Source organism: Chiroxiphia lanceolata, chromosome 18 (assembly GCF_009829145.1).
Source record: "Chiroxiphia lanceolata isolate bChiLan1 chromosome 18, bChiLan1.pri, whole genome shotgun sequence".
Classification (NCBI taxonomy): domain Eukaryota; kingdom Metazoa; phylum Chordata; class Aves; order Passeriformes; family Pipridae; genus Chiroxiphia; species Chiroxiphia lanceolata.
The window spans coordinates 8,580,787-8,607,296 of record NC_045654.1 but is presented as its reverse complement, the minus strand read 5'-3'; the positions used below and the strand labels follow the sequence as shown (position 1 = coordinate 8,607,296).

The following is a 26,510-nucleotide window of genomic DNA, read 5'->3' as shown; positions in this document are numbered from 1 at the left end:
TCTGCAATCCACCGTGTTCTAAGGCAGTTTAGACTGAGGGAACTTACTTTTAGACTGGCTCCAGGACATTTAGATTTTAAGTTCTAAAACCTGAAATGCATTTTTATTCTTTTTTTCCCCCTCTAATTTATAGTCCCAACACACCTCTGGATTACAGAGTACACTCTGTGTTACACTTTAAAGAAAGAGACCTATTTAAATAAATTCCTGAAGTTTATAAGTTTTTTTTCCTCAACCACAGGTGTTCAACTGCCGTGTCATAGATCAGAACCTGGCACTGGGGTATTGCACAATCCTGCCCAAGGAGGAGACGTTCAAGAAGCTGTGGGATGTCATAAACAATACCTGGCAAAATTACAGAAAAGTTCTGGTAAATTCCCAAATCCTTGTATTCCTTCAGCAAACAGAGAATGTTGAGGAGTTTCTTTTAAAAAGACACCAACACTCTGATGTGGTGGGGCAGGAGTTTGCCATGACTAAAGGTAGAGCTGTTGGAACAAGTTCCTCTGTGTCACAGGTTGTGCACAGGCAGTTGCTGTCAATACTCAACATGATTTTTAAGCCCATGCATTGGGTTTTACTTCATCATGACTCATTCCAAAGCTTGGAAGCATTTATTTCAGGTCCCATCATATGTTATATCTACATCATATTTGGGATAAGTTGTTCTCTGACAGCAGTTGTCAAGAATGGAATTAATAAATAAATATATTAAAATGTAAAGGAAGATGGGAAGTAAAGCATAAAGAAATGGGGAGGGAGAGTGATGTTAATTTTGAAAAAATATATCTAAAAAGTACCTCTTGTATTAGTTTCTACACCACTCAGAAAATATTTTGGAGAAAGTTAATTTTAAAGTAGCTTTGAACTTCCAGCTCAGGAGGTGGAATAGTCCTGTCACCTCCTCTGAGATTTGTTTTCATTTTACACAGTTGTGTGATCATCTATGAATTGTTTTAAATTCCTCTAAGGATTTAGACCTTAGGATTCCCAATTTTCAGATTATTTATTGGACTTGTATTCACTTCCCTTCTCACTCCTTTCAGGCAGTAGCTCTGGTTGGAGCACAACTTGCTGACCAATATGGTGAGGCAGAAGAAAAGAAAAAATTCCAAGAATTGGCTATTGATGCAGAATGGGGTCTCCAGCTCGGCAAATTTGGTGTAAGATTGATTTTATTTATTTATTTTAGGGGCTTATTAACTAATCAGTTAATAATGTCAGTATAGTCTGAGATTTATGGTGGGTTTTAGACAGATTTCATGTTCAAATGTAGGCACAGTTGGGATTGATTTCGTTTTTAATTTTTCAATCTGCTTAAATAAACCTCAGAAACTGAAATGCAATAATTGAGGGGGCTGTAAAAGAGCTTTGGAGATTTTAAGTGTTATTTGGCCCAGGGGATAGTCAGCAAATGCACTGCTTTTTCCTGCTCTAAAAGTGTCTGGATTGAAACTAAAGAAAACAGAAAAGGTCCACTATATAAGGAATTAGTCCCAATATTGTCTAAAAGATTTTTTGAGAAGAGAAATTGTTTCTTTACCTACAGATTTCTTTTGAGACTGTATTTAGACAACCACCACTGAGGAAGAAAGAACTCATAAGAATGCTGGTCCAAAACCCAGAAGTAGACACAGGTCTCATCCTAAACTACTGCAGGTACTGATTCTCTCAAATTAACTGTACTCAGTTATTGCTGTAATAATAACCATGACCACTGACATCTGTTTTAGTTTAAATAAATCCTAATTAATACCATATGCAAACTGTTCTTTTTTAAAAAATATTATTCAGAACACATCCTGGTCTTGCATTACTGTATTCCTAGGGAAAAACCAAAGCTCACAGAGAAAATATTCTGGTTTTTTTCTAGTACTTTCCTGCTGGACAGTGATGCTGCACTGCAGCTTTGCATTGAAACACTCCTGCTCCAGAACACCAACACAAGTCAGGAGGAAGGGGACTCTGCAGAACACAGGGAGAAGCAACCTCATTCCACACTGCTGGCCAGAGCCCTGGAAATAACTCCTCTGCTCAAAAGCACCAAAGTCCTGGTCACAAACCTCACTGGAATATTGTACAAGGTAAAAAAAAACAACCAACCCAACAAACAAAAAAGGCAATCCAAAAATATACCAAAACAATCAAAAAGAGTCCCTGGAATCTGCATTTCAAGTGCCCCGTGTCACCTGAATGACAGATTAATAATTCCTCAAAAATTTGAAAAGGTTATGGTTTTTCCCCAAATTTTCCTAAAGCAGGTAAAGTTGCAGTTTTCTGCTTCTCTATAAAAAAATTACAGCAACATATCTAATTTTCATTAAAGGCAGGTAGAGTCTTTCACCCCCACTTCCCTTAAGAAAACTACCAGAAAACAATCAAACAAAAAAGTAAGATCTAAGTATCACAGTTCCATATTAAAAATAGGTGAGGAGTAAAAAAAAATTATATGTAGGGGTTTGGTTTTGTATTTTTGGGATTTTTTTGTGGCTTTTTTGGATTTTTTTCCCCATCACTCCTTGCTTGGTCTTTCTGCAATATCCTGATAGGTTTTTTAGGATTCAGGACTATGAGGTGGGAGTCTTTTTGTTTCAAAGAATTGGGCCACGATGCTTATATTGACATAACACTGAAGAAACAGTACTGATGTTACAGCAGTTGATATTAAAACTGGGAAAATCTACTCACTTGTATGTTTTTATAAAGACAAATCATGCCAGGCCTTTTCAAACAGACCATTATTTTGAACAGCTGGATCCTTATGACTATGAAACCATTGAAATTGTCCTGAGGGTGATACAAAACGCTGATGAGAAGAACACCAGCATCCAGCTCAGCCAGGTATGGCCACGAGTGTTCCTGTCACCCTGCCAGGGCATCTCTGTTCTGCTTTGTCTATTTCTTAGCTATTTATTTATTCACCACCGTTGAAATTCAGGGAATTATCCTCTGTACACAGCTCTCCCTCAGAAAACAGAATTCAAGGAAGTCATCTCAGCAGTGGCTCATAGCAAGGATTAAAAAAAAATCCCCACATGTTTACCAACTCTGCCCCAGAAAATTGCCTCTGGGACTTAGCAGTTTGTTTATTTTTACTTTCTTATTTCTTTTTTATTCCTAGGCTTTGAGCCTCCTCAAACATCTGGGATCTTATCAAAGAATTTCTCCCCCTGTAGACCTGGAACACCAATATGTTTTAGAGCAGGTGAATCCCTTGTCTCCAGCTGCTCACACCAGGCTGCCCTTCCACCTGATATTCTTCAGAACTGCACACTGTTTCTGGAACATCATATGTAGGTTCAGTGTTTTTTTATGGTTATATATATATATAAAAAATTCCCTTTCTTTGCTATCTGACTACTTTAAATTTCTACAGTATATGTTGAATATTAACTGTAATTGTTAATGCAGTTTTCATCTCAGGTACTTCTGAAAGCATTTGTGCTCCCAAATCGCCACCCAGAGGAGCTAAGGGGATAGAAACAATGCAGAATTTGTCCTCAAATTCTTTCCTGGGACCTCCCAAAGACCAAAGTTATCCATATATCCCACTTCCCAGCCTGGATAATGAAGATCATTTTCCTTCTCTCCCAATGGAGGTCCCCATCTACCAATAAACTAAAAGTTCTTGATTTCACAGAGAAAACTGCAAGTGGACTGGGACACTTTCACAAGCAACTGTCTTTCTCCTTTCAGCTCCAGAGCTCAGTGAGGAATCCTTCCCAACCCTCCTGCTGATTGCCAAACTAATGAAGGTAAAGTAGCATCTGGAAAGAATTTATTTCAAAATTATTGCCCCCCACCCAGAAAAAAAAGGAGCTTTCATCTTTCTTTTGCACGATTTTGGCCTCACTAGAGAAGTTCCGACAACTCTTAATCCCCTTCCGTGTTTTCCCAGGTTTCCCTGGACACCTTTCACATGTCTGCAGCTCGATATGTCTTTGAGAAAAAACTGAAACCAAAAATCCTTGAAATGAGAAGCAGTGGCTGTCCCTCAGTTGTGAACAAGGAAACAATCAAAACTGTGCAGACCATCCAGTCCTACCTGCTGGCCATCGTCAACCCGGAGTGGGCCGTGGCCATCGCTCTCAAGATTGTCCAGGAATTCCCAGCAGGTGAGGCACAAACGGGATGGGGGCAGAAACTGGAGAAGAACAGGCTCGAGACAAGAGCATGTGACTAAACATGTGTCCAGTATCCTCCAGTGAAACCCAAGAAACTTTGAGAGTAAAAATTAATTTGTCTCCTACATCCAGTTTTCTATCACAGTATCACTATTAAATCCTTTTTTCTCTCTTTTTATAGAATCCCAGAATGGTTTGGGTTGGAAGGGACCTTAAAAACCACCTCATTCCACTCCCTGCCGTGGGCAGGGACACTTCCCACTAGACCAGGTTCCTCCAAGCCCTGTCCAGCCTGGCCTTGTTGTCCTGCTTAAAGTTTCTGCACGTTCATAGCATCTCCAGACAAGTTTTCCCCCAAAAGCAAATATTTCAGCCCAGTTTAAGCTGGCTTCTCTATTATCTGAATCCAAACAGATATGATATCTTTTTGCTCTTCAGGCACAAGAGCTTCCCTAATATTTTAAACAGCTTCTAATTTGAATTCTTTGAAATAAAATGGATCTAATGTGTACTGTAGGAAGGATTCATGAAAACTTAATTTATTTACTTCTTTTTTTCTCTTTGAAAAAGGTCCTGACCAGATTCAGGCATTGAAATTCTGTCTCTATTTGGCTGACAAGTGGCTGAAGAACACCACAGCTGAGGTAATGGGAAACAGGACTGCTGTATAGTTCAGCAGTTATGGTAGTATTTTGAATTTTGGTGTTTGGGATAGTGGTGGGTAAATTGTACCATAACCAACCCTGATATGGGAAGTACTTTAGTGGAAGTGACCCCCCAGGAGAACCCTTTCTGTTCTGGAACATTCTCCTCTTCACAACCTTGGAGGTTGGACAAAAAAACAGACAGTCTTAAGGAAGAATAAGTTGTTCTTTCCCCTGTTTCTGTGCATTTTTCTTGCTGCAGGAGAATGAGTTGGAATCTGTTCCAGCTGTTGGATCCATAACATGATTAACTTTTACTTTGAGTTCCAAGATTCTTTAGCTCTCTGTGCTGTTATATATAAAGAAAGGCTGCTTTGACTTGATTCTCAGGCTCATTTTCACATGGTTGGGAGGGAAAGAACCTCAGCCCTGATTACAAATATCCAAATTTCTGTGGAGTTGTTGAGACACAATGAATGCTAAATAGTTCTCTGTACTATGCCACATGTTCAAACAGAATTGTGGCAAAATTCTACTGTAATTCCAGAGGCCAAGATTTCAATATTAATCTTTTTTCTTCTCCATTTTACCTCAAAATATCCTAATTTTACACACTTGGCACTTATTTTAGTTGTTTTTTTTCACAACATACCTTTGCCATTTCTTCCAAGATACCTTTCCTAGCAGAGCAGAAAGCCCAGATGATTTTTCTTGTGCTTTTGAGTAAAAGAGGCTGTTTTCTGTAAAACTGTGGTGTTTTGCTAAAGGATGAGTCCCATGGAAAAGCAAAAGTGCTGCAGAAGAAGTTACATATGCAGTACAAACGAGCAGCAACAGAAAATGTTCTCATAACACACAACCTGAACACGGGGGAGCAGATGAAGTCTGTTGGGAAACCAGCCTATCTGATCATTTCCCTCTATGAACACCACAGCATAGACCAGAGAATCCAAAATCCCACTGGCAGAGATTATCCAGGTGAGGATCCATAATCCAGTTTCAAAGGAGCAAAGAGAAGCTCTTTAAAAAGGGCTTTAAAAATGCATGTTTGGAAATCCATTGTCTCTACCTCCTCCTGTAGATATCCACATGGCAGCTGAGGAGATAGCTGAGATTAATGACCTGGATATGAACAAAATTCGGGACAAACTGCTGGAAAAATGGCTGTGTCCAAGCACACCACCCTCAGAAGTAAGTCACCACAGGAGATTTACAGGCCACTTACACAAAATATGGATTTTTTTTTTTTTTCACTTGACCTAAAAACTAAGGTTATTTGGTGGAATTTGCCTTTAGAAGCCATGAAGCTATTTAAGATTTCAATCCCTTTGTAACATTGCACAGTAACGTCTCTGCTGAGAGAGACTTGAAATGCTTTCCTTTCTCTCTGTACAGAGATTAAAATCTTACTTTGGTGCTACAAAAAGGTTGTGTGTTCAGCCTAAAGGAGTAAAGCAGCTGTAAATGCATCACCCCCATTAAAGAGATTGTAGGGTTTAAGCAGGGATATGGCCAAGCTATTTATCCAAACAACGGAGAAAACTCACAACTTTCACTTCTTTTTACAGAAAACTCAGGAAATCTTTGGAGAAGATGAAGAAATCCGAAGGTGAGCGTGTTGTCTCACATAAAACATGGTGAATTATTTTTAACTTGCAAGCTAAAAATAGCTTTTTCAAGAAACCTTGTTAGGTTGTGCGTGATTCAGAACTCACTGTTCTTATTTTTGCTTTCTGGTGACATCAGTTTTTAATCATCAAATTCCCAATAAGTTACATCTGTGCTTAAGAGTAGCTATTTGGAAGTTTTCCCCTCCTTTTCTATATCCTTGGAATATCATATCCTTTATCTCTTTGTGACAGTGAAATATTTACATTTCAATGACTATTGGTATGTTGTGTTTCAGTAGCTGTGCTGGTACTAAAAGCAAACCTGTTTTTGCAGAGTTATTTACCTGCTTCAGTCTTGCCCAATGGATTACAGTTCAAGATTGCTTTTTGCAATTACAACTTCTACCACATCTGTAAGTTGCTGAATTCTAATTTTAGCTTGATGCTCATGAAATTTTTACCTCTTATTAAAATCAAGTGCCGTCTGCTTAACTGCACAGGCTTCGAACTGAGGCCTTTGTACCTGCAATTTCAATAGTTTATAGATTTGTATGAGCTCTGTGTTTCTCCCTCTCCAACAACCTTTGGGGTAAAACTGTGATTTTCATTGAATTTTGCTATTGACTGTCAAGAGCAGCCCTTGAACTCTGGGTTTTCTAAATTTACAGCTGATATTATTTGAAAACAGCTTCATTAAATATATTCTGGAACGTGCTTTAAGCTGGTGTAAGACATTGGCTCACTTTGGCAATTAAAGCAGAGTGGTAAAATTCTTTTAGCAGAGCCTTAAGCTCCACTTTTTCACTCTTACCAAATGTATTTGTGATACTACATATCACAAATAGTCAAATATTTTCTTTTCACTGTGTTTTTTTCCCCTCCTCAGCCCATTGGTGTCACTCAGCTGACATTTGCTCACAGGAGCAGAGCACTGAAGTGTCTGCTCCACTTGGCAGATGCCAACACTGTGGAATCACTCTTCAAGAAGCCCATTGAGACAGTAAAGTAAGATGAATTTTCCTTAAAACATCCCTTAATAATAACATTTTGTTGAAAAAAAAAAATCTCTGTGCAGGAATGCACTTTGAGTTGTCAGAGTTACAGTAACTGGTTTATCTTTAGAGATGATCCAACTCATCCATCATTCAGGTGAAAGAGCTTTCCCTAAGCAATTACCAGACAGTTTTTTACTTCATTAAGATCATAATTATAAATACAGGCTACATATTTGTTATAAAATCACAGAAGGACACTTTGCAGTGCTATCCCAAGGTTGAGCATATGAATTAAAATATAATACTCACTGTAAATCTCATTAACTCCTGGTTTGGGGGTTACTTTTTTCCAGGTATTTTCTAAGGTGCTGCATTTATCTGGCAGAGTTTGAAATCTTGAATATTCCATATACTTATGAATCATTCCATAAGAGTCCAAAGGAAGGAATGATTAAAGGGCTATGGAAGAATCACAGCCACGAACCCAAGGTAGGATTTTTAAACCCTTTGTGAATTATTGAGTGTTTGTTACACATTGTGTGGATTTACACTTTTGTGCAGAGCTTTGCTAAACAGATGTTGCTTCAATGTACTCTGGAAATGACAGAGAAAAGCTTTATCCTTCCTACAATTAGAAAATAAAGTGATATCACACACAGGTGGGTTTTTTGGTTTTGCTCACATGTGTGAATTCATTTTGAAAGTGGCTTGTTCGTGGCTTTTGAGGAGTTAAAGGTCCTGGTAATGCTGTAAAAATCTCAAATGCCACTGACAAGCAGGAAAGGTTTGAAGACCATGAATGTTTGTTAAAATACAGCCTGTCCCTGCTCTCCCTCAGGCCGTGAGACTGGTGACAGAACTGAGTTTGGACTACAAAGTATATGATCCCCAGCTGTGGAATGGCCTCCTCCAGAAACTCCTGGGCTTCAACATGGTAAGGAATTGTTAAGCAAGGTGAGAAAAAGGCTGGGTTTATCCACTGGTTTCAGAAGAACGGGACAAACACATGAACTGCAAACTTCCAGTGACCAATTATTGATAATTTACACACTTACTTTGGGCTCTGAGATACTGAGCTGGTGAAGATTTGAGGAATTTCTGGTTTAGCATTGACTTTTGCTCTTAAATTGTTCCAGTTTCGTTTTTTTAAAGCCTTTCAGGTGGCAAGAGCAAATCCTATGGTAATAAATTGAAAATTTCCTTCACATTATTACAATTTTATAACATAATGTGCCTATTTTTGTGTGTAAATACATACAAAACTGTGCATATATGTATTTACATGTGTTTGTATATACATATACAAAACCATGACCCCTAAAATGTATTTATAATTATAGCAACCCTGACTGTTGTCATTCAGAATCTTAATTACCTCTGATTGTCAAACTTCATGTAATGTTGCTACAGCCTAAGGAGGTAACAAATGTACCTGGCAATGGGGTTGATGATTTAATTTACTTAAATATAAAGCATATTTCCATATGTATCAAAGCTACCTTGAGGAACTCTAAGTTTGCATCCTACAGACAAAACAAGCATAATGCAGCTCTGTAGATTATTGCTAAATCTTCAAAAACACCCAAGTATTTTAAAATCAATTTTCTTTTCCAGACTCAGTATCTAAGAAGAGTTTTGACAGCAATTACTGGCATTCATTCATTATGGGAGGTAAGTAAATATCCTCTGACTTCTCATCTTTTTCTTACTTACCAGGAATTTAGTATGTGTGTGAGCCATGAAAAGACCCTTTTTGAATTACTATTTTATGTACAATGCAGTATGTCAGTAAACACTGGACAGAAACATTTTGCCAGCAGTCATAATATGGCCAAATCTGAGACCCTGAGATAATGAAAGCAATGTTAGGGAATAATTAATCCAGGATAAAAAGGAAAGAATACTGAGAGGCTTCCCTCCCCTGCAGGGGGTCGGGGGTGTTTACAACACACTTGTAACTAAGTGGATTTGGTTGTTACTTTACAACTTTGTTGCCAACAGATTCCCAACTTTCTCCGGGCCTGGCGCAGTGTGGTCCTGTCCCCCTTCCTCACAGGTAGGGCTGGGATTGTCTCTCCTCCTCCTACAGTAATTTGGTTCTATATTTACTTTATCATGTTCTCTTTATTTCTCAGTTTCGTGTCCCCCCAGTCCCAGCCAGCTGGAGGAATGCTGTGAGTGCTTTGTGATGCTGCTCAAGTAAGTGGACAGTCCATCCCACAGTTCAGTTCTAGTGGGAATGCCCAGTTGTGATTTCTCACCCTGAACATGCAAAGGAGTTCTGGGAACTGGGGAGCCTGAGGCACAAGGAAGAACCTTTTGCCTCTTTTAGGAAGGACAGGACAGAAACACAACCAGAAATTCTGACCATGGACAGCACATGCTGCAACTCTGTAGCTGGGCTGTGGAAACTCAACTGGGAACTGCTCTCTGAGCTGGGACTGAGAATCAGCAGCACAGGCTGCTGAAAACCAATTTATCTGCCCAGTTGCTGCCCCAGGACTGTTCCTGTCCTGATATTTCTAAAGGACTCATGGTCAACCCTGAAAGTCCAGTTAATCTCTCTTACCCAAAATACAGCACATTTCCTAGAACATAAACAAAGAGTATAAAACAGAAAGAATTCATTTCCCTCTAAAGAATAAACCTGACACAACAAAGATCTATAAGCTGCAGATCTGCAAATGTGGTTAACTTATGGGATTATGTTCCTAAACATTCTGTGCATAAACCAGTCCTGCATTGCCTTTACAATGTAAAAAAGCACAAGAAATTGTTATCTTATTCACCACAATCCTCTGATTTGCTCAAAAGAAGAACCAGAGCTCAGAGAGCCTGACTTGAACAAAGAGTTAGTTAGGATTTAGAAATGGTTTGGGTTGGAAGGGGACTTAAAGATCATCTGGAAAGGGATCCTCCACTCCTGTGCACACACATCTGAACCAAAGCTCTGCTCTGGGCAGTTGGCCAACAACTCCCCTCAAAACAGGACCTCGGGTGCTTAGAAAGAGAAACTGGAGTTGGTTTTTTTTTCAAGCTACAAAATCCCCATGGATTTGTGTTCAGTGAAACTTCAACTTGTTTGACCATTTCTAGAATTAGGATGAGGTAAAAATGTATTGCTCTACCTGGCTTAAAATTCCCACAGCACTAACCCACCCAGCCAGAGATACCAGTTGAGAACCTCCCTCCTGATCTCCCTCTGCAGGTGTCCTGTCCTGGCTGACCTGGATGTCATTGGAATTGCCAAACAATACTCTCAGCTGGACCTTCCAGCTTTAGCCTTGGGCTGCCTGTTGCTGATCCCTCAGCCTGAGAAGCGAGAGCAGCAAATTCAGGTAAACAATAAGTTCAGTGACCTGTCTGTGCCAGGGAAATGCCTTTAAGCATGCTCTGTAAAAGACAGCCACTTTTAATTCCAGTTTATTTAAATCCATCCCTGCTGGCAGCTGCTCAGCATTTCCCACCCACAAAGGCTTCTGAAAGGGATCATGTGAATACTTCCTTCTCTTTTTCTGTTCTTGAAGCAAACCCAGCTTCAAGTCACCCTCAGTAGCTTTGTCACATGACTTTGCCTTTTGAGAAGTTGAGGGTGTTTTATGGGATCCCACCCATAAAACACGTGATAAAAACCCAGCAAAACCCAAGCCATAACAAATTGTAAGAGAAGTGCTGAATCCTACTTTGGAAGAGTGTTGAGCTGAAAGCTCCTGACTTCTAAGAAAGATGCTTGATCTGCACAAATTGTGATGTAAAACCTTTGCCTTAAGGCCACATCCTCACCATCCATGGATCTTGACAGTTCCCTTTCTCTTCTCATTTGTTCCCATTAATTTATGCTCCACATTGTTCTCTAGGTGAACCATATTTGCCACGAGCAAACTGGCACCAGGAAAGGCATCTTAAATCCTTAGACTTCCAGTCATTAAAGTTACATTCAGAAAGATTTTCCCAAATCACAGCATTAGTGTAGAACATCCACTCTGCTGCCAATGAGTCCAAAACATCTGTAACAGCTACAGCAAAACACCCTTTGAGAGTTCAAAGCAATTCTTTCAGTCCAACCACACAGCTCCTGGTTTGGTAATTCCACCTTTGCACCTGTAATATCAACATATTCCTTGTTCCTGAATGAATCAAATACTCGCTCTGAAGGGAGAGTTTCTACTTTAATCAGTCACAGAATATTAATGCTTTGTAACTTATTTTCACCAGGGTTTCTTATCAACTTGTAACACAGAAACTGTGCTGCAGCAAATAGATGAACACATGGGCACTGGAGAAGTTGTAGCATTTGCTTCTCAGGTAAATAAATAAATTAATTGATTTGCCATTGACTTGGAGGCTTTTCTGACAGATAAGTGTACACAGAACATTTTCCCTCCTCTGACTTTGTCCAGCCTTACTTGACATAATACTCAAAACATATGAAATACTTGTAAAATGCATTTTTATTTCTGCTGTGCAACTGAAAAACTTCTTGTGTCCATGCCCAGTGCTGAGTTCCAGGCTGCCCCTGTTTGTAGGGCAGCAGGGGTTGCAACAGCACCACCTTATTTTTCTAAATAAATATTTGAAGCTAAAAGGCCAAAGGACTTATGAAAGTGCACTCTTGCCTTGGGCAAGTTTCTTAACTCATCCCCTCTCTGAATCTGAAATTAGTCATAAAACCTGCCATTTCACAGCACTTAAAAAAAAAGTAAAAAACCACAAAACCCTATAATAGAGCCAAATAGGAAAACTCTGAGCTCTTGTCATTCAGAAATACAATTTCTTACATTTAAGATATTAATATTTTTCATTACTAAAACTTAAATCTACAGATCAGGTCTTTGGTTTTGGACAGTATCATAAATAAGAAGCTCTATGAAAAATTCTTGAAAACCAAATATTATCCACTGTTGAAGCAACACCTGACAAACACTCACAGAATGAAGGAGCTGGTGGATTATTTTGCCAAAAAGAACAGGTAAGTTAATAAAAGGTAGAACAGGTGCTGCATTACTGGTAACCACAGAAACTGAATCTCTCCTTTATTTTATTTTCATCTATTTCAAGCCACGGAGGTTTTCTAGTTCTTATTATCTAAGGACTTTAAAATCTTGCTAAGCCCTGTTAATTTAAATAAATACAAATGTCATCTCACTACTTTGCAGATTTAAGATAGAGTTTTACAGTCATTCAAGACCAAGTAACAGATTGTTGAGCCTGGACTGGCAGCAGATCAAATGCAGCTCAAACAGAAGTAAAAAAACAGAGTGAAAAAGCAAACACTGCCCTTACCTTGAGGTGAACCCAGCTCAGCAGCACCACAGACTCACAGCTTCAGCAACAGGAACACTCAGGAAAAATAAATGAGCTGCCCCTACTCAAGACTTGGGAATTAGTGCTTTTGCCACCAGGTTTTCAAGAGTTAAAGCACCTCTTGTGCTCAGTTAAATAACACAAAGGGCCTGGGGTGGGTCTCACTGCCCAGTCAGTGACTCACAGCACCTGGGCTCCTCTGCTCACCTGGGAACACTCATGTCAGAGCCCAAATACTCAGCATTGCAAGTCACTTGGTTACCAGTTATCCCACAGTCACACTGGGACAGGAACCAATAAACACTGAAATTCTAATATATATTGATTTTATTAAAGGACAGGCTTAGCAGGGCTTGTTTTCCTCTACTGGGGAAGGACAGGAGCCATCTGACTTCCAAACCAGGGGACCATGCTTTATTTTTCTACTCCAGTGTGTATTATGTAAATTTAAGTTAAGCTTTTGAGAGAGCTTAACTGGACAAAGTTGAGAACCTCTTGCCCTTTACAGCCTTGATGAAGCAACAGCCCTCATTCAAGAGTATCAAAAGAAATGTGGAAACCCTGCCCTGGCAGACATCCCACCATCTGATCTTCTGAAGGTAAAAGAAACCACTTCTGTACCTCATGCAGTACTTTCTCCCTTTTTTCCTAAAGAATTTCACTCAGCATTTCATAAAAATACTTTTTAGCTGATTAATTCTAGTAAAATGTATTGTATGTAATAAAATCTCCCTTCATCAACTTAAATAATTCATTTTACCTGACCCAAGTCTGTGCCATGCTAAGCATCACACTTCCAGGTACTTCCACAGCTCTTCCTAAGCCCTGTTAATATTGTTCTTTTCCCTTCCAGATGTACCTGAATGGATCAGAGGAGGCCTGGAACAGTCCTTGATAAGGTCTTGATTTATCCTTTTCTTCCCTCCCTCTCCTGGCAAGAGGAGATCTGTGCACTCATGGCACTCAAAAGAACATCAGACTGAAAACTCAAAGGTTTTACCAAAAGCTTCCATGACTTTTCCACGTTTTTTCAGCTGTTCTAGGCTGTTTCTCCTCCATCCTGGTCATATTCAGCACTTTAATTTTAGGAAGGATGAAAGTTTATTTCCTTTACTTCTGTATTTCCCCACGTTCCTGCTGTCAGGATCACTCTGAATTCATTCACCACAACATAACCTTGCACAACTGGGATAAACTCTTTTATAAAACTGTCAGGGGTGTAGTTCATGTAAAATACTTTGTAGATAAACTGTAAGTTTAACTATAATAAGCATAAATAAACTTCTGTATCAATTTTGGCCTTACAGCATTCTATAAACCTTTTTTAATGATGAGTCTGCCAGTAAATTGAGTTCCAGTCACTCACCTCCCTTAAATAATGTGTGCCAAGGTTTTCTTTCCAGGTTTGCTCTGTCTGCAGCAGGATAAAGCAACAGGAATGAGCCTCACTGCATGAAGTGCCTGTTAGAGGCTCCTGAGACACCAGCCTGAAATGCCTGGTCTGTGTCCAGGGAAAAGCAGGTTTATTTTGAATAGAAATAAGTTATTTAGTTAGCTCATGACACAGAAATAAGGGTTCTGTGCAGAATTTCCATTCTTCCTGCTGGAAAAGCCAGAATCCAAAGGCCAACATCTTAATGTTCTGCTGTAGAAAACAGAGATCAAACTGGTTTTGTTGGGAAGTTACAGCAGTTGTGGGAAATGGGAGCTGTTAAATACCTTCAGTTCCCTGCAGTCACTGCAATAGAGGAGCCCAAAGTTCCAGTTGTCTTGAACAACCAACATTTCCCTGCAGCAGCAGCACCTGTGTCACGTGGAATTACATTATTAAAAGCCTCTGGACATGGAGCAAAGTGCACACCCAGGTAGTGTCAGATGTGAGCCACAAATAAAGGAAAGCCTCCTTTCACTGGCTCTAGATTTAATGAGATTATTTATTTAAGACTCAAACTTTCTACAGTGAAATTATGAGGCAATTGTAACACTTTCAGAATCTATCAAGCCACTTTATTCCTTTAACTTAAATTGAGAATGTTAAATTGAGAAAATGAAATGTAAACTGGATTCTGAAGCAAACACAGCCTGGCCCCAGAGCCCTCAATCCCTTTGCTCAAGTATCCCTTGGAAGCTGGACACCAAACCACAGCACCAGGCATTTCCCAGCCAACCACAACTGCTGCATCTTCCCCCAACAACACTGCATAAAGCTCAGTTTTCTATGAAGTGGAGTTTATTACAACATTAAGGAACAGTATTTGGACAGTTATTTTAATGGAATATTTTACAAATCCATTCATACAGAGAAAAGCAAACACAATGTTGGTTAAATTCATTACATTGTTGAGCTGTTAGCAATAGGTGCAGGGCTGTAAACTAGCAATCAAGTATTGGAACTTGCAGTTCAGAATGAGATGGTAAAAATACCAGACAAGCAAAAGCCTTTTTAAGACTTTTTGTACTCAATTCTTTCTACTTTCACATCATCTCCAATTAGTTGATAGACATATGTCACTACTGTAGAAGCCTGGATATCCATCAGCACAAATGAGGGAATGATGTTGCTGGAAAGAGAGGAAAAAATTCATATTAATTGTGTCTATAATCCCCTGAGCAGTGTTTTTACCACTACTCAGCAGAAATCACTTAAAGAAAAATGGATATTAATTCTGAAAGCCCAGAACATCAGATCTGAGGCTGTATTTTGCTCTCATCTGTTCAGTCAAGGAGATTTAGGAAGTACAAGTATCAACCCTTCCTCTCCCTGACATTTAAAACACAAACATTAACCCTCACCATGAGTTTGTAGCTCAGTTTTGTTCCCAAAAAACCCTCCCAGAGTTTTCCCACACTCACTTCTCTAAGGCATGGTAGGCTCCTGTAGCTGATCCAGGGTTGATATAGAACTTGTTTTCATGTTCAAATGCCTCGAATTTGTGTGTGTGCCCTGAAATGAGGATGTCCACATCAAACTGCCTCTGGAGCAGGGCCAAGCTGGCCATGTCACCCCAGGGAATGACCTGGTGGCCGTGGATCAGCCCGATCTTGAACTGTCCCACAGTCACCACCTTCTGCTCGGGGTAATTCAGGTTCTGAAAATAAAAACCAAGCATTAGATGGACTCACTCATATCTAAAAATTTATATCTATATTCAAAGATTTATAATTAAACAACAACAACAAGGAAAGAGAAGGGGAGAGTTTCTGACCTCATTTCATCACCACTTTTAGTTGGATGAACCCAAATGTTGCCTTTAAAAGATACAAAAAACCCGTCATTCCCAAGGGAGATCAAAGTACCTCATCAAAGTCCCCTCGGACCACGTGGACGTCCCCAGCCAGGGTTTTGAGGTAGTCATAGGTGTCCTTGGTGCAGAGGTTCCCTGTGCACAGGATGTGTTGGATCTTCCCAGGAACCAGCAGCTTTTTGAACTTGGCTGGGAGGCTGTTGCATCTGTGGGGAATGTGGAGATCTCCCAACACCAGCACCAACTTCCAAGGATCATCGGGGGGGAGAAAGATCATTACACACACTCATTAAGGCAACAGTCATTAGCAATTTCCCAAATTTGTGTTTTGATGGAAAAGCTACTAAAATAAGAATGAGATGGTGATGGAACATTGCTCTGAGGGAAAACAAGGGCCCTCACTAAACCACTACCTTAAAAACAAGGCTACAGAACCATCTTTATTTTGGGCAAGACACAATAACAGGAATGTGTTAGTACTTCAGGTACTTCACACAAAATTGGGAACTACCACAAACTCTCTCCCTTTTTTTCTCTCTAGTGCAGACCTGGCTAAACTGAGGCCACTTCCCTTAACTCTTCATCCAAGTTTTTTCTACTTTAAAAGATTCCTGTTTACTCTCTTATAAAAAACATTAAAAGTATTAAAAGAATATTAGAAAGCAGCAAATTTTTAATGTGTTAATAGGTGACAGGAAGAGTGTTCAGAGCCCATATTTTAGGAACCACTGAACAGAATAAGGCTGAAAAAAATAACCACAAATTACAACCAGGGCACTGCAGAGGAGCCAAGGCAGGTTATTGCACAGAGGGATTCTGTTACCATTTATATAAAATTCTATATATTCACAGCTTCAGTACAACAGATGCAAGAAAAAAAAATGGGATGGGGGCTTCAAAATTAAGGATTCAGGTGATGCAAAGCCACACAGGCTTTAAATCTGCAAATAAAGAATTAATGCAACACAGCAATAAATTAATTATGCAAAGATCAGCTCTATAAAGCAGGGGATGTTATGGCACTGGGAGAATGGGAATGGTTGTCTCCAGATCCAGTGTTAACTTGATAAATGGCTCTACATTAAAAATGTTTGTTAGAGAGGCAGTTCCTAAAATAACAACCATCAATTTGTAAAGGACACAGCCCAGATATATTTATATATATAAAAACAAATATAGCTAGGCTAAGAAATGGTATTTTTAAATATTTTTAATCTATTTTTAGGCCATGCAGCTACTTTCTTGCTAACAGTCATCACGAAAGGCAGAAGGAACTTGGGTGCCTTTTTTGCTTGGTTTGGGGTTTGTTTTTTTTTTTTCAGATTAGGAACATCTCAGTGCCAGCAAAGCCATTTTGGAGACAGATGGGCTGAAGTATTGATAAAGCAACACCAGAGTTTTTTAGTCAATGAGTGGCCAATTCAAAACTAAACCAGGAGAGGAAAAATTCAAAAAAGAGAAACATTTCTGATGGTCTTTTGAGAATTGCCAGTGAAAAATCCCCCGAGCAGGGTCCTGGGAAGGGTACTGGGATGCAAGTTAAAAGTGGGTAACTGCGATTTTAATATTATTAATCAAAATTATTTGATTAATAAGTGGCAATAGATAAGATTGTTTTACTGATGCCTGAGGGACTTAGTTGTGCAATATCAGTTATTTGGTGATTAATAAAATTATCCTGCCACTTAAAGCACACAACCCCAAACTGTCAGGCCCCATATTCTCCCCCAAAAATCACATTGCAGCTCCCATAATTAAAGAAAAGCTACAGTAACCAACCCAAAATGTTTAATCATCCCAGGGATCTGCAGCATAAAACAGAGGCAGAGGATGTCAAACCCCCTGGGTTTTACCAGGCATTTGGGTGTGGGTTGAGCAGCAGCCCCTAATTCACCTGCCACTGCCACGAAGGAGCCCCTAATACCGGTATTAGCAAAGCCAAGGAGTAACTTACTCTGTGCCCGGCCTGAGTGGGATGGAGGAGTTGATTGCAGACAAGGGGGGTGGAAAATATGATCAATGTTAAACGAGAGGAAGCAACAGAAGAGAAAACACAGCCAAATGAACGCGCAAATAATAATTAATGAATCGTTGATGTTATGAGAGAAGCGTTAAACTAAAATAAAATAAATAAATTAATTAATGCGATTACGGTTAAATTAATACGGATAAAACGGGGCTCCTACAAGGACGGCCCGGGACCTCCCGCCCGCCCGCTCTGCGCCAGCCCCGAGGGAGGAGGTGATCGCGGGGCCCGGGGGGGTGCCGAGGAGGAATTCCCGTGGGGAATGCCGGGGGTTCCCGGGCTTTGGGATCCCGATGTCCCCCCGCTCTCACCATCGCGGCCGCTCCGCTCCGGCCCTCCCGGAACCCGCCCGGCACCGCCCCCGCTACGGCGGCTGCGAGCGGCCAACAGAGCGCCCAACGCGGCCGTGTCGCGTCCCGCACCCACGGAGCTGCTTCACACACGCCGAAAGAGCGTTCTCCGCGAAAATCCCTCTTCATTGGCTACAAATTGCATAGTTCTCTTATTGATTATTATACCTTCTATTGCTTAATGATCCTCTCGCTTCTCATGCTAATTAGTGCCGTGCTCAGTCCTCCTGGGTCTGGGGCTTTCTTGGGTCGGTGGTCACAGATCCCCCTGCCAGAATCACCTTTTACCCAGTTGGACCTGGTTTCAGCCCAGTTGCTGAGTTGGGTTTATTAATTTCTTCCTTATCTAGGGGGTTCTGCCCGAGGTCGTTGTGGTCCATAAATCCTGCATTCCTCGTGCCCTATCTCAAGTGGTACAAAGTGGTTCATCCTTCTCCCCTCGCTTTGTTAACCTTGGACAACGCTCTCAGGGACAGGGTGGGATTGTTGGGGTGTCCTGAGCAGGGCCAGGGGTTGGATCGATGATCCTTGCTGTCTCTCCCCGCTCAGGACACTCCAGAATCCCCTCACTCCCAGCCCCACATCCGGGGCCTTTCCCGCTGGCCCCGCCCCAGCGGCCTCTCCCGCCCCGGGCCGTGAGGGGAGGCGGGGCGGCCATGAAGTGCGTGATTGGGGGGGCGCAGCTCCGAGGTACCGCGGTGCGGGGAGCCCGGGACACGCAAATCCCTCGGGATTTGTGCGGGAAACAGGGAGCCCAGGGCGGGGCCGCGAGCGGGACCGGGCGCTGCCCTCAGGGGCGGCCCCGAGGGCGCCGAGGCGGAGCGGGACACGAGCCCTGGAGCTGACGGGGGATCCACCTCCTCCTCAGCCCGCAGGACGCGGGAGATCGTGGGGAATGTGCGGCCTCTGGGAATTGTTCAGATGAGGGAGCATAGCGCTGGATTTGGGGACTCCCAGGTGGAGAAGCCATGGCTTGGCCGAGTGTCTCCCTCTGCGCTTCCAGAGGCACAATCCACTCCTGGATATCTCCCTGTGCGCTTCCAGAGGCACAATCCACTCCTTGGTGTGTCTCCCTGTGCACTTCCAGAGCCACAACCCGACTCCTTGGTGCAGCGTTCTGTGGAAAAGGCTGCTCTGCCCCTGCCAGAGGCAAATTCCGGGACCCTCTGCTGGGTTCTGCCCTGTTTCTCAGGGTTCCATCTCCGCAGATATCCCACTGCTCACAGCTTCCCAAACTTTCCGTCTACAAAATACAATTTCTAAGTGGTGTTTGGTCTGATTGAATGAGTTTGGGGTGACATCAGGCCCCAGGGGCTGCAAAGGGACATACGACACTGAGGTGCCTCATCAGAGTGAGCTTCCAAAACATCGAGGGTTTTGTGCCAATTAAAAAAGAAAAAAAGTAACATTTTCCACTATCAGTTTTCTTTCAAATGTGTAGGAAATCTGTGATGTTGCCTCATAAATTATTCTGGGGAAAATGCAGTACAACCTTTTTATTTTAATTTAGGATGCCTATTGCACTGTTTTCTTTCCCTGGCAGTGTTTGGAAGAGCAATCCATGCCATAGCACGTATTAGTGACGAATTTTGGTTTGACCCCGTAGAAAAAGGCGTAAGTGAATTTGATTTATTCTAATTTAAAAATCTTCTTTGGAAGCCAAACGTTTATGTTGCTGGACATTATGTTGTTTTCCTAGAGGGGCCCTTCACCCCAAGTTACACTCTCTCCCAACTTCCTCCACTTTCAATATGGCCAAAAGCCATATTTTCTGTGATTGTAATTATGCAGATTCCAGCATGGAATATTCCTTCCTACTCTGCCCTAATAGCCTTTGATTTTTTGTGACCCAAGCTGAGGCTTGTCCAGCACATCCAGATTATTGCCAAGGGGTTCATTTGTGCTGTCACAGGTCAAAAGGTTTGTGTTCTTTACCACACAGAAGCTGCCTCTAAACAACATGTTTTGTACTGTTGTGACTCAACAGGAAGAACACATCCATTAATGCCTTTGATTAACCAAACACAATTTCCAGCAGAATTAGGGTTTTCTCTAGAGGTTTCTTAGTTAAAAGTGACCAAGTCTCCTTTAACTCACTGGAAAATCACAAGTGGAGATAATTCCATTTTATACCTGTGGTATTGAGTGGGTATATCACATTCCATATCATATCAAGAATTCCTGAGGTGTGAGTAGTGTCTTTGCTCATTTGTATGGATCATGCACAGGAAGATTGTTTTAGAATAAACTCAGCTCCTTCAAATGCCTCAAACACAAGCTGAGCTCTGGGTGTTTGGGTAACTCACCCTTCAGGGCCACTTAAACACCCACAGATTGGAATCCCATCCCTGTATTACACCACTGACTTCTGGCTGGTAATAATGAAGGTGGGAAGTTTGAACGTAATTGTGTTCCTAATAAATCTGTATTTATTTTGAGATGTACATCTCAGAGTTTTCTGGTGGTTCTAAAGCCCAGAGGAGGCTTTTTTTAAGGTTCAATATTAAATAGTTTTGAGTTAATACAACCAAAGGTTGGATTTGATGATCTTGGAGGTCTTTTCCAACTTTAATGATTCTGTGATTCCATTTCCAGCTTGCCTTAAGATCAGTGAATTCCTCGAGGTCAGCATATGCCTATGTCTTCTTCTCATCCATGTTTTTCCAACATTACTGCTGGACAGCTGTGTCTGATCCCTGTCACAAGGAGAAGCAGTTATCCCTCCCATGTAAACTGACAGTTAAGGTACATCTCAATGGCTTGTTACACACAGCTTTGGAAGCAGCAAATTAACCCCATTTCCAGGTGGAATTCCGGGGGGAGGAGCAGGAGCTCCAGATAAAACCCTACAAAAATAGGGAAATCATACTGCAAAGTTGCTTGGTGAGTAACCTCTGCACTGATTGATTTTATTTTTATTTTTCCCAGGCAGTTCTGCCTGTATTTAGATGTGCAAACGTGCTGGGAAGGAATGTAGAGAAGTGCAGCATCTCCACCAGCCCCAGTGATCATCACGTCACCTTTCAGCTCCTCTGCAAACACGGTGGGTGACACAGGGAGCAGCTTCACGGGGACAGGAGCAGCTTAAAACCACGGGGCAGCACAGTATTTAATGCAGTTATTAACTGAACGTTTTGGCAAACACTTCCAGCCTCTTCACATCATAATTTATGTTTGTCATGTTAATATTTATCATATATAACTTTTAAAGTGAAGTTATAACAGGCGTTATCAGTTCTTCAGCTGACAACATTTTGAATCAGTCTGCATTAAATTCTGAGGGAAAAAAAGCACATTATGGGAAGGGAGAGAAATCCTGGTCTGGCAGCTGTTTGAACTACAGGACTTACTGGGTCTTTCCACTTCTAATGCACTTCTTCAGCACAGGAATGTTCATCAGCATCAGCCTTTGCAAAACTCAGAAAGAAGCATCATCTACCAACACAGAGCTGTGCTGTGTCACAGGCAGTGCTTTATATTATTAAAAATCTATCTTGTATTACTGATAATGGGGTAATATATTGAATTAGGTCCCCAGACAACTCGGCTCTCTTTAGCCCAGGCTTACCCACAAACACAGAGAGATCTGTAGGGTTTGCCTTTTGTATTTCACTCCCACTTGTATTATTTTACCAGTTAAATTTTGAGGCCTTTTTTCCTCTGCATTTGTTGCCCTTTTTGCTGTTCATTTATTTCTTGTGGAGTTTTAAAAAACTCGGATGCTGGATGGGCACAACTTACAGGATGGAGGAAATCTTGGATGGCAGGTGAATTCCATTTTCTATTTATTTCCACATAGCTGAGTAAGTCCCTTGGTTACTTTCTCCATTGAACAATTAATACTTAAAAAAAAAAATTAAGATTACAGACCAGCATTGATTTGTATTCATTTCCTCTATATTTAGGTGTTGTAAAAACATATAACCTGACATTTCAGGAATGTGATCCTTTGCAGGCTGTTTTTGCAAAGCACATGTGTCCAAACATCCTTAAAGTCCACTCCAGGTAACAAATACAAAACCATTCTCTGAGTTTTACTTTCTGATGGGAGTAACAAATGCCAACCAGTCACTTGTGACAGATTATTTCAATGCTGAGTGACATTTTACAGGCTGCTGGCTGATGTGATGATTCACTTCCCAACCAGCCAAGAAGAAATAACCTTATCAGTTACTCCAGTGAAAGTTTGTTTCAAGAGTTACACTGAGGAAGACACTGGTAAGGAAATTCAGAATATATGAACCAATACTTGGACTTTTAGCACAGGTGAACTCAAGGAATAATAGCTGTCATAAGTGGGGAATGCATTTTATGGCTCAATGACACTTTTAAGAGAGAGAACATATATAGAGAGATTTTAAGTCATGCTACCACCCTCTGGTTTTAATATATTTTAAGAAAGCAAGTTTTTAATAACATTTTCTGGGTGTCAGTGGCAGATATCAGACTGAGCAGCCAATTGAAATAAATTATGCCACTTGCTGTAGGCTTGAAAGAGGTAATTACTGTGCTGCAAGAGCAGGAGCATGGCAACTGCCAGGGAACAGGGGCTGATTTGGGGTTTTAAAAGGAACTGTTTAAATCTGAACACCACAAAGAGAATTGATATCATTAGAGGGTGTATTTTAGGCTGAGGACAGTACAGGGTGTCAGCTGGGCTCACACTGTCACTGCCACGGTCACATCTCCAGGAGGTGGAGAACAAATCTGCAGATTCCTGGAGTGTGACTCAAACTAATTTTAAAGATATAATCATGTTTTTGAAGTAGAGGTTCTTGGATATCATATAATAAAGGGGTGCTTTTCATACTTGTTACGACCAAAGCTGAGGACAATGACCTGGGAATAGTCTGGGAATAGTCTGTAACACTCCCTTAGCAGCCTTGCCTTCCCTGGGGGTGTTTGTGCTGCTCGAGCCCTGCTCTGGAATTTTTCTGAGTGTCTCAGGCTGTTCCACATCAGGAAAGCACCTCTCACGTTCTCTTCACACACCAATTAACAGCCCCGGCCTAATCAGCTGGTAATGAACAACTGAATTCCTGGAACTGAAGAGCCAATTTCCTGTTGCCACTCACGTGCCAGGAAAAGATGGGAGTTTAAAACAAAGAGCCTCAGTCCACCCCTCTGTGCTCTGATGATTGTCAGCGAGTTTGATTAATCAGTTTAAGTCAGGCAGCATTTTGGGCTTCCCATCCCTGCAACAATAGGCAGCTGGGAATATTATTTGTGAGGGATGCCTGTGGATGGAGCAGATAGACAAGAACAGCAGCAGGTACAGGATTAGATCACACATCAGGACGTGGAATGGGGTCTGTTAAAATCCATTTAAATCTACACAAAGTACTGTAAATAAATGGAGGATTTCATTGTACTTAATTATGAAATAAATTTAGATAAGCTAAATGTTTATTACTGCTGATCACTATAAAAACACAATTATTCAAACAATGCTGATGTAAAAACCTTGGGGCCATAAGCATAGTTTTGTTGAGTTCAAACTTCACTCCTGTGAGTCTTTGATTTTGTTTGATATCTCAAACAGACTTTTCCAGGACGATGGTTACTGAGATTCACCTCAGTCCAGAGGAATTTGACTACTTTCAAGTTGGAGTAGATTCTGAAGTGACATTTTGCCTTAAAGAGTTGAGGGTAAAGTAAGAATTTGTCTGGAAAATAAACCATTTCCCATTGCTTTGCCTGACTGGACCAGGACACTGCAGGATGGTCCCATGGAATGTGTGTCCCACCAGCCCTCCTGACAGCAGCAGGATTTCACCAGCTGGTCAAGGATTAGCTTTAAAACCCAGGATCCTCAGGGCTCTGCAGAGCCCCTCAGAGCAGCCTTTGGAAGGCAAACAAAGCATTTCTAAACCCAAACTGTGGTTTCTGTGCTGGGCAGACCCAGCTGCCCTGGAGAGTTCTCCATGCAGAGCCTCCTCTGGCAAAGCTCTGGCAGGGAATGCAAGAAATTATTCTGGAAGCAGCAGAATTTTACCTTCTTTTTTTGCCAGTAACCAAGAACTGGGATAAACTTACATACTAATATTAATCTTGTGGGTTTAAACCAGCACTTAACCCCCCACTCCTTCTTTTCCAGGGCCTGCTGGCGTTTTCCGAAGCCACCGGTGTTCCCGTGTCCATCCACTTTGACAGATGTGGGAAGTAGGTGTGGGGACACACAAGGGTGGGAGCCCTGCAGTTCCAGGAGGGTTGTGTCTGCAGTCCCTCAGGGAATATCGACCTGCAGCAATAGAGCACATTTTCATTCCATTCCAAAAGCCATTTCTGACCTGTGATCCCAGAGTAAGGAGTTTGTAATTCCACAGAGAGCATTTCACCCAGGCACTGCCAAGGCAGCCTTGCTGCTGTGTGTAAGTTCCCTGGACACTGGAGGCCCTCAGCTGAATGCCTGCAATGAGTTATTTAGCAGTTAAACATTTTCTGAATAAGTATAATTTTAACAATTACACATTCAGAACTCTCATCTGGCTATAACACTGTGTAGCATTTGCTCCCTGGGGCATTAAACCTGTAATGGGAGGAACACCTCTCCTTCCTCAGCAGCAAACACAGGAGATTTCCAGCTTTCCAGAGGAGGCACTTTTTAATCCTTATGTAGAATCACAGGAGCTGTGTCTCCTCGCACAGTGTCTGTAATTCCATGTGCTGTGCAGTCTCCATGTTTGTGTTTAGGCCCATTGCTTTCAGCATTGAGGACGTGCTGCTGGAGGGCAGCTTGATCCTGGCCACCCTGTGTGAGGTTCAGAAGGAGGCAGATTCCCAGGAGCGCTGCTGCCCACAGCAGTGGGGCAGGTAAGAGGATGGACCCCTCAAGTTTTCACAGGGAAACTGTGAACCAGGTGGGTTTAGGAACATCTCAGCAGCACACACAGCAATAAAGGGGTGCCAGAGGGAGCATTCCATAGGAACTCTGCTTTCCTCATCTCCACACGGTTTGGGTGCAGCAGGAGGGGTGGGAAGATACTTGCTGAGAATCTACTCTAAAGCCATAATCTTTCCATGAACAGAAAATCACGATATTGTGAGGAAAATGCACAAAGCCAGTTACTAACCCGCCCTACTCTGCCCAATGCAGCTCAGAGACACATCCTGATAAACCCTCTGGGTATGAGCCCAACAGCACAGACATTTCCAAACATCCCCAGCAGGATGGGAATGCTCCCACCAGTCCTGTGGCTAAACGAGAGGTAAAAAGCATTCCCAGAGTCACAGGGAAGGATGTGACAGGAAGAGCAGGAACAGCCATGGCTGAGGCAGCAGGAGAGGCCACGGAGGCTCCTTATCAGAAGGTGAGGGGACTCCCCATGCCGTGAGCAGGGGAAGCACAGCTGGGGTCGAGCTGAGCACCCCGTGCACAGGGTGTGTCACACCACGTTCCATTCTGCATCTGCTTTCCCATGGGAAAGTGCAGACTGAAAGTGGCAAAAGCTTCACAAATAATTAACACCTGAATTCTGTATCACGTGGCTTCTTACCTGTGTAAATACTGCGTTTTCCAGTTCCACTCCTTGTTTTTTGGAGCTGTTTCCTACAAGAAGGATGCTACAGGTCACACCTTCCAGAGCTTGGCGACAGCCAGCGACACCGAGGAGGACCTGGGCCCCTTGCAGAGCTCCCCGGTGCTGTAGGGCACGAGGGCTCCGGGCCCAAGGACAGGCTGGGGCACTGCCTGGGAGGGAAGGGCAGGGCAGGCCCACAGTCGGTGCCTGCTGCTGTGACCCAGCAGCACAGACTGTTCCAGAACTGCTGCTGCTCTTCGACTGGCACAGATTTAGGTCACGACTGACTCAGCTGAGGTTTGTGTGTTACGAGTTCTGCAGGAACAGTCTGGGGGTTCTGCTCTCAGAACACTCTCAGTGGAGACTGAGAGAGTCCCACAGTTTGAATTCAAACCCTGTTACCACTTCAGGCAAATGAAGCTGCTGTTCTAGTTAAGGGTGCTGGAAAAATATCCCATCCATCCCCTCTGGCACAGCCAGACCCAGCCCAGCTCCAGGATAACTCAGGATTTTACAGAAACTCTGTAGAACCAGCGTTTAACTGAACAACCCAAGTTGTCACAGAACCACAGTTTAAGAAATAAAGGTTTGTGTTTCAGACTTGAGTTAATTCTTTTCCCTCCCCGCGTCTCTTCCACAAGTCAGGGGCAGTGCAGTATTTCCAAAGTCACACAACACCAAAATTCCCAGTC

The 26,510-nt window shown here is 42.0% G+C and overlaps 3 protein-coding genes across 8 annotated transcripts in view; 2 read left to right on the top strand and 1 right to left on the bottom strand.

Moving 5' to 3' along the window:
* KNTC1 (kinetochore associated 1) overlaps positions 1-13,981 on the top strand; it is a 34,693-nt gene extending 20,712 nt beyond the window's left edge. Inside the window, exons 41-64 of the mRNA XM_032705466.1 lie at positions 242-370; positions 1,047-1,163; positions 1,550-1,659; positions 1,874-2,084; positions 2,752-2,841; positions 3,122-3,293; positions 3,697-3,755; positions 3,899-4,115; positions 4,695-4,768; positions 5,536-5,746; positions 5,850-5,959; positions 6,337-6,377; positions 6,713-6,791; positions 7,265-7,383; positions 7,727-7,862; positions 8,212-8,307; positions 8,988-9,044; positions 9,375-9,429; positions 9,509-9,572; positions 10,582-10,711; positions 11,589-11,678; positions 12,197-12,342; positions 13,186-13,276; positions 13,531-13,981. Coding sequence (XP_032561357.1) covers positions 242-370; positions 1,047-1,163; positions 1,550-1,659; positions 1,874-2,084; positions 2,752-2,841; positions 3,122-3,293; positions 3,697-3,755; positions 3,899-4,115; positions 4,695-4,768; positions 5,536-5,746; positions 5,850-5,959; positions 6,337-6,377; positions 6,713-6,791; positions 7,265-7,383; positions 7,727-7,862; positions 8,212-8,307; positions 8,988-9,044; positions 9,375-9,429; positions 9,509-9,572; positions 10,582-10,711; positions 11,589-11,678; positions 12,197-12,342; positions 13,186-13,276; positions 13,531-13,572 — 2,646 coding nt within the window. The 3' untranslated portion in view covers positions 13,573-13,981. The remainder of the gene's footprint in view (positions 1-241; positions 371-1,046; positions 1,164-1,549; positions 1,660-1,873; positions 2,085-2,751; positions 2,842-3,121; positions 3,294-3,696; positions 3,756-3,898; positions 4,116-4,694; positions 4,769-5,535; positions 5,747-5,849; positions 5,960-6,336; positions 6,378-6,712; positions 6,792-7,264; positions 7,384-7,726; positions 7,863-8,211; positions 8,308-8,987; positions 9,045-9,374; positions 9,430-9,508; positions 9,573-10,581; positions 10,712-11,588; positions 11,679-12,196; positions 12,343-13,185; positions 13,277-13,530) is intronic.
* Positions 13,982-14,889: 908 nt separating this feature from the next.
* VPS29 (VPS29 retromer complex component) lies at positions 14,890-18,320 on the bottom strand. Of its 2 annotated transcripts, XM_032705497.1 has the most exons (5): positions 18,260-18,308; positions 17,877-17,888; positions 15,975-16,166; positions 15,531-15,766; positions 14,890-15,238 (listed from the first exon to the last, which is right to left on the bottom strand). In XM_032705497.1, exons 1-5 carry the CDS (start codon positions 18,260-18,262, stop codon positions 15,121-15,123), a joined length of 561 nt encoding a protein of 186 aa, XP_032561388.1. In that variant the 5' UTR covers positions 18,263-18,308; the 3' UTR covers positions 14,890-15,120. The 2 variants fall into 2 exon arrangements, with proteins under 2 accessions (XP_032561388.1, XP_032561389.1); XM_032705498.1 differs by lacking the exon at positions 17,877-17,888 and having other exon boundaries at positions 18,260-18,320.
* Positions 18,321-18,904: 584 nt separating this feature from the next.
* On the top strand, positions 18,905-26,418 carry RAD9B (RAD9 checkpoint clamp component B). 5 transcript variants are annotated; one of them, XM_032705492.1, is made up of 11 exons: positions 18,905-18,959; positions 19,842-19,912; positions 20,894-21,043; positions 21,227-21,341; positions 22,204-22,303; positions 22,410-22,516; positions 23,841-23,947; positions 24,396-24,460; positions 24,992-25,111; positions 25,395-25,608; positions 25,819-26,418. In XM_032705492.1, coding segments are annotated over exons 1-11 (1,179 nt in total). In that variant the 5' UTR covers positions 18,905-18,958; the 3' UTR covers positions 25,948-26,418. The 5 variants fall into 5 exon arrangements, with proteins under 5 accessions (XP_032561383.1, XP_032561385.1, XP_032561382.1 ...); XM_032705494.1 differs by having other exon boundaries at positions 18,917-18,988; positions 22,446-22,516; XM_032705491.1 differs by having other exon boundaries at positions 18,917-18,988.
* Positions 26,419-26,510: the final 92 nt, after the last annotated feature.

Bases quoted from the DNA above. Each gene is read 5' to 3' on its own strand.
- VPS29 (XM_032705497.1), bottom strand. The intron at 15,767-15,974 runs GTACTTTGATCT...TTTTATTTTCAG, and splicing joins TCCGAGGGGACTTTGATGAG to AACCTGAATTACCCCGAGCA. The intron at 15,239-15,530 runs GTGAGTGTGGGA...CTCTCTTTCCAG, and splicing joins GCCTACCATGCCTTAGAGAA to CAACATCATTCCCTCATTTG.
- RAD9B (XM_032705491.1), top strand. From the start codon at position 18,955: ATGAAGTGCGTGATTGGGGGGGCGCAGCTCCGAG. The intron at 18,989-19,841 runs GTACCGCGGTGC...TTTCCCTGGCAG, and splicing joins TGGGGGGGCGCAGCTCCGAG to TGTTTGGAAGAGCAATCCAT. The intron at 25,609-25,818 runs GTGAGGGGACTC...TGCGTTTTCCAG, and splicing joins CGGAGGCTCCTTATCAGAAG to TTCCACTCCTTGTTTTTTGG.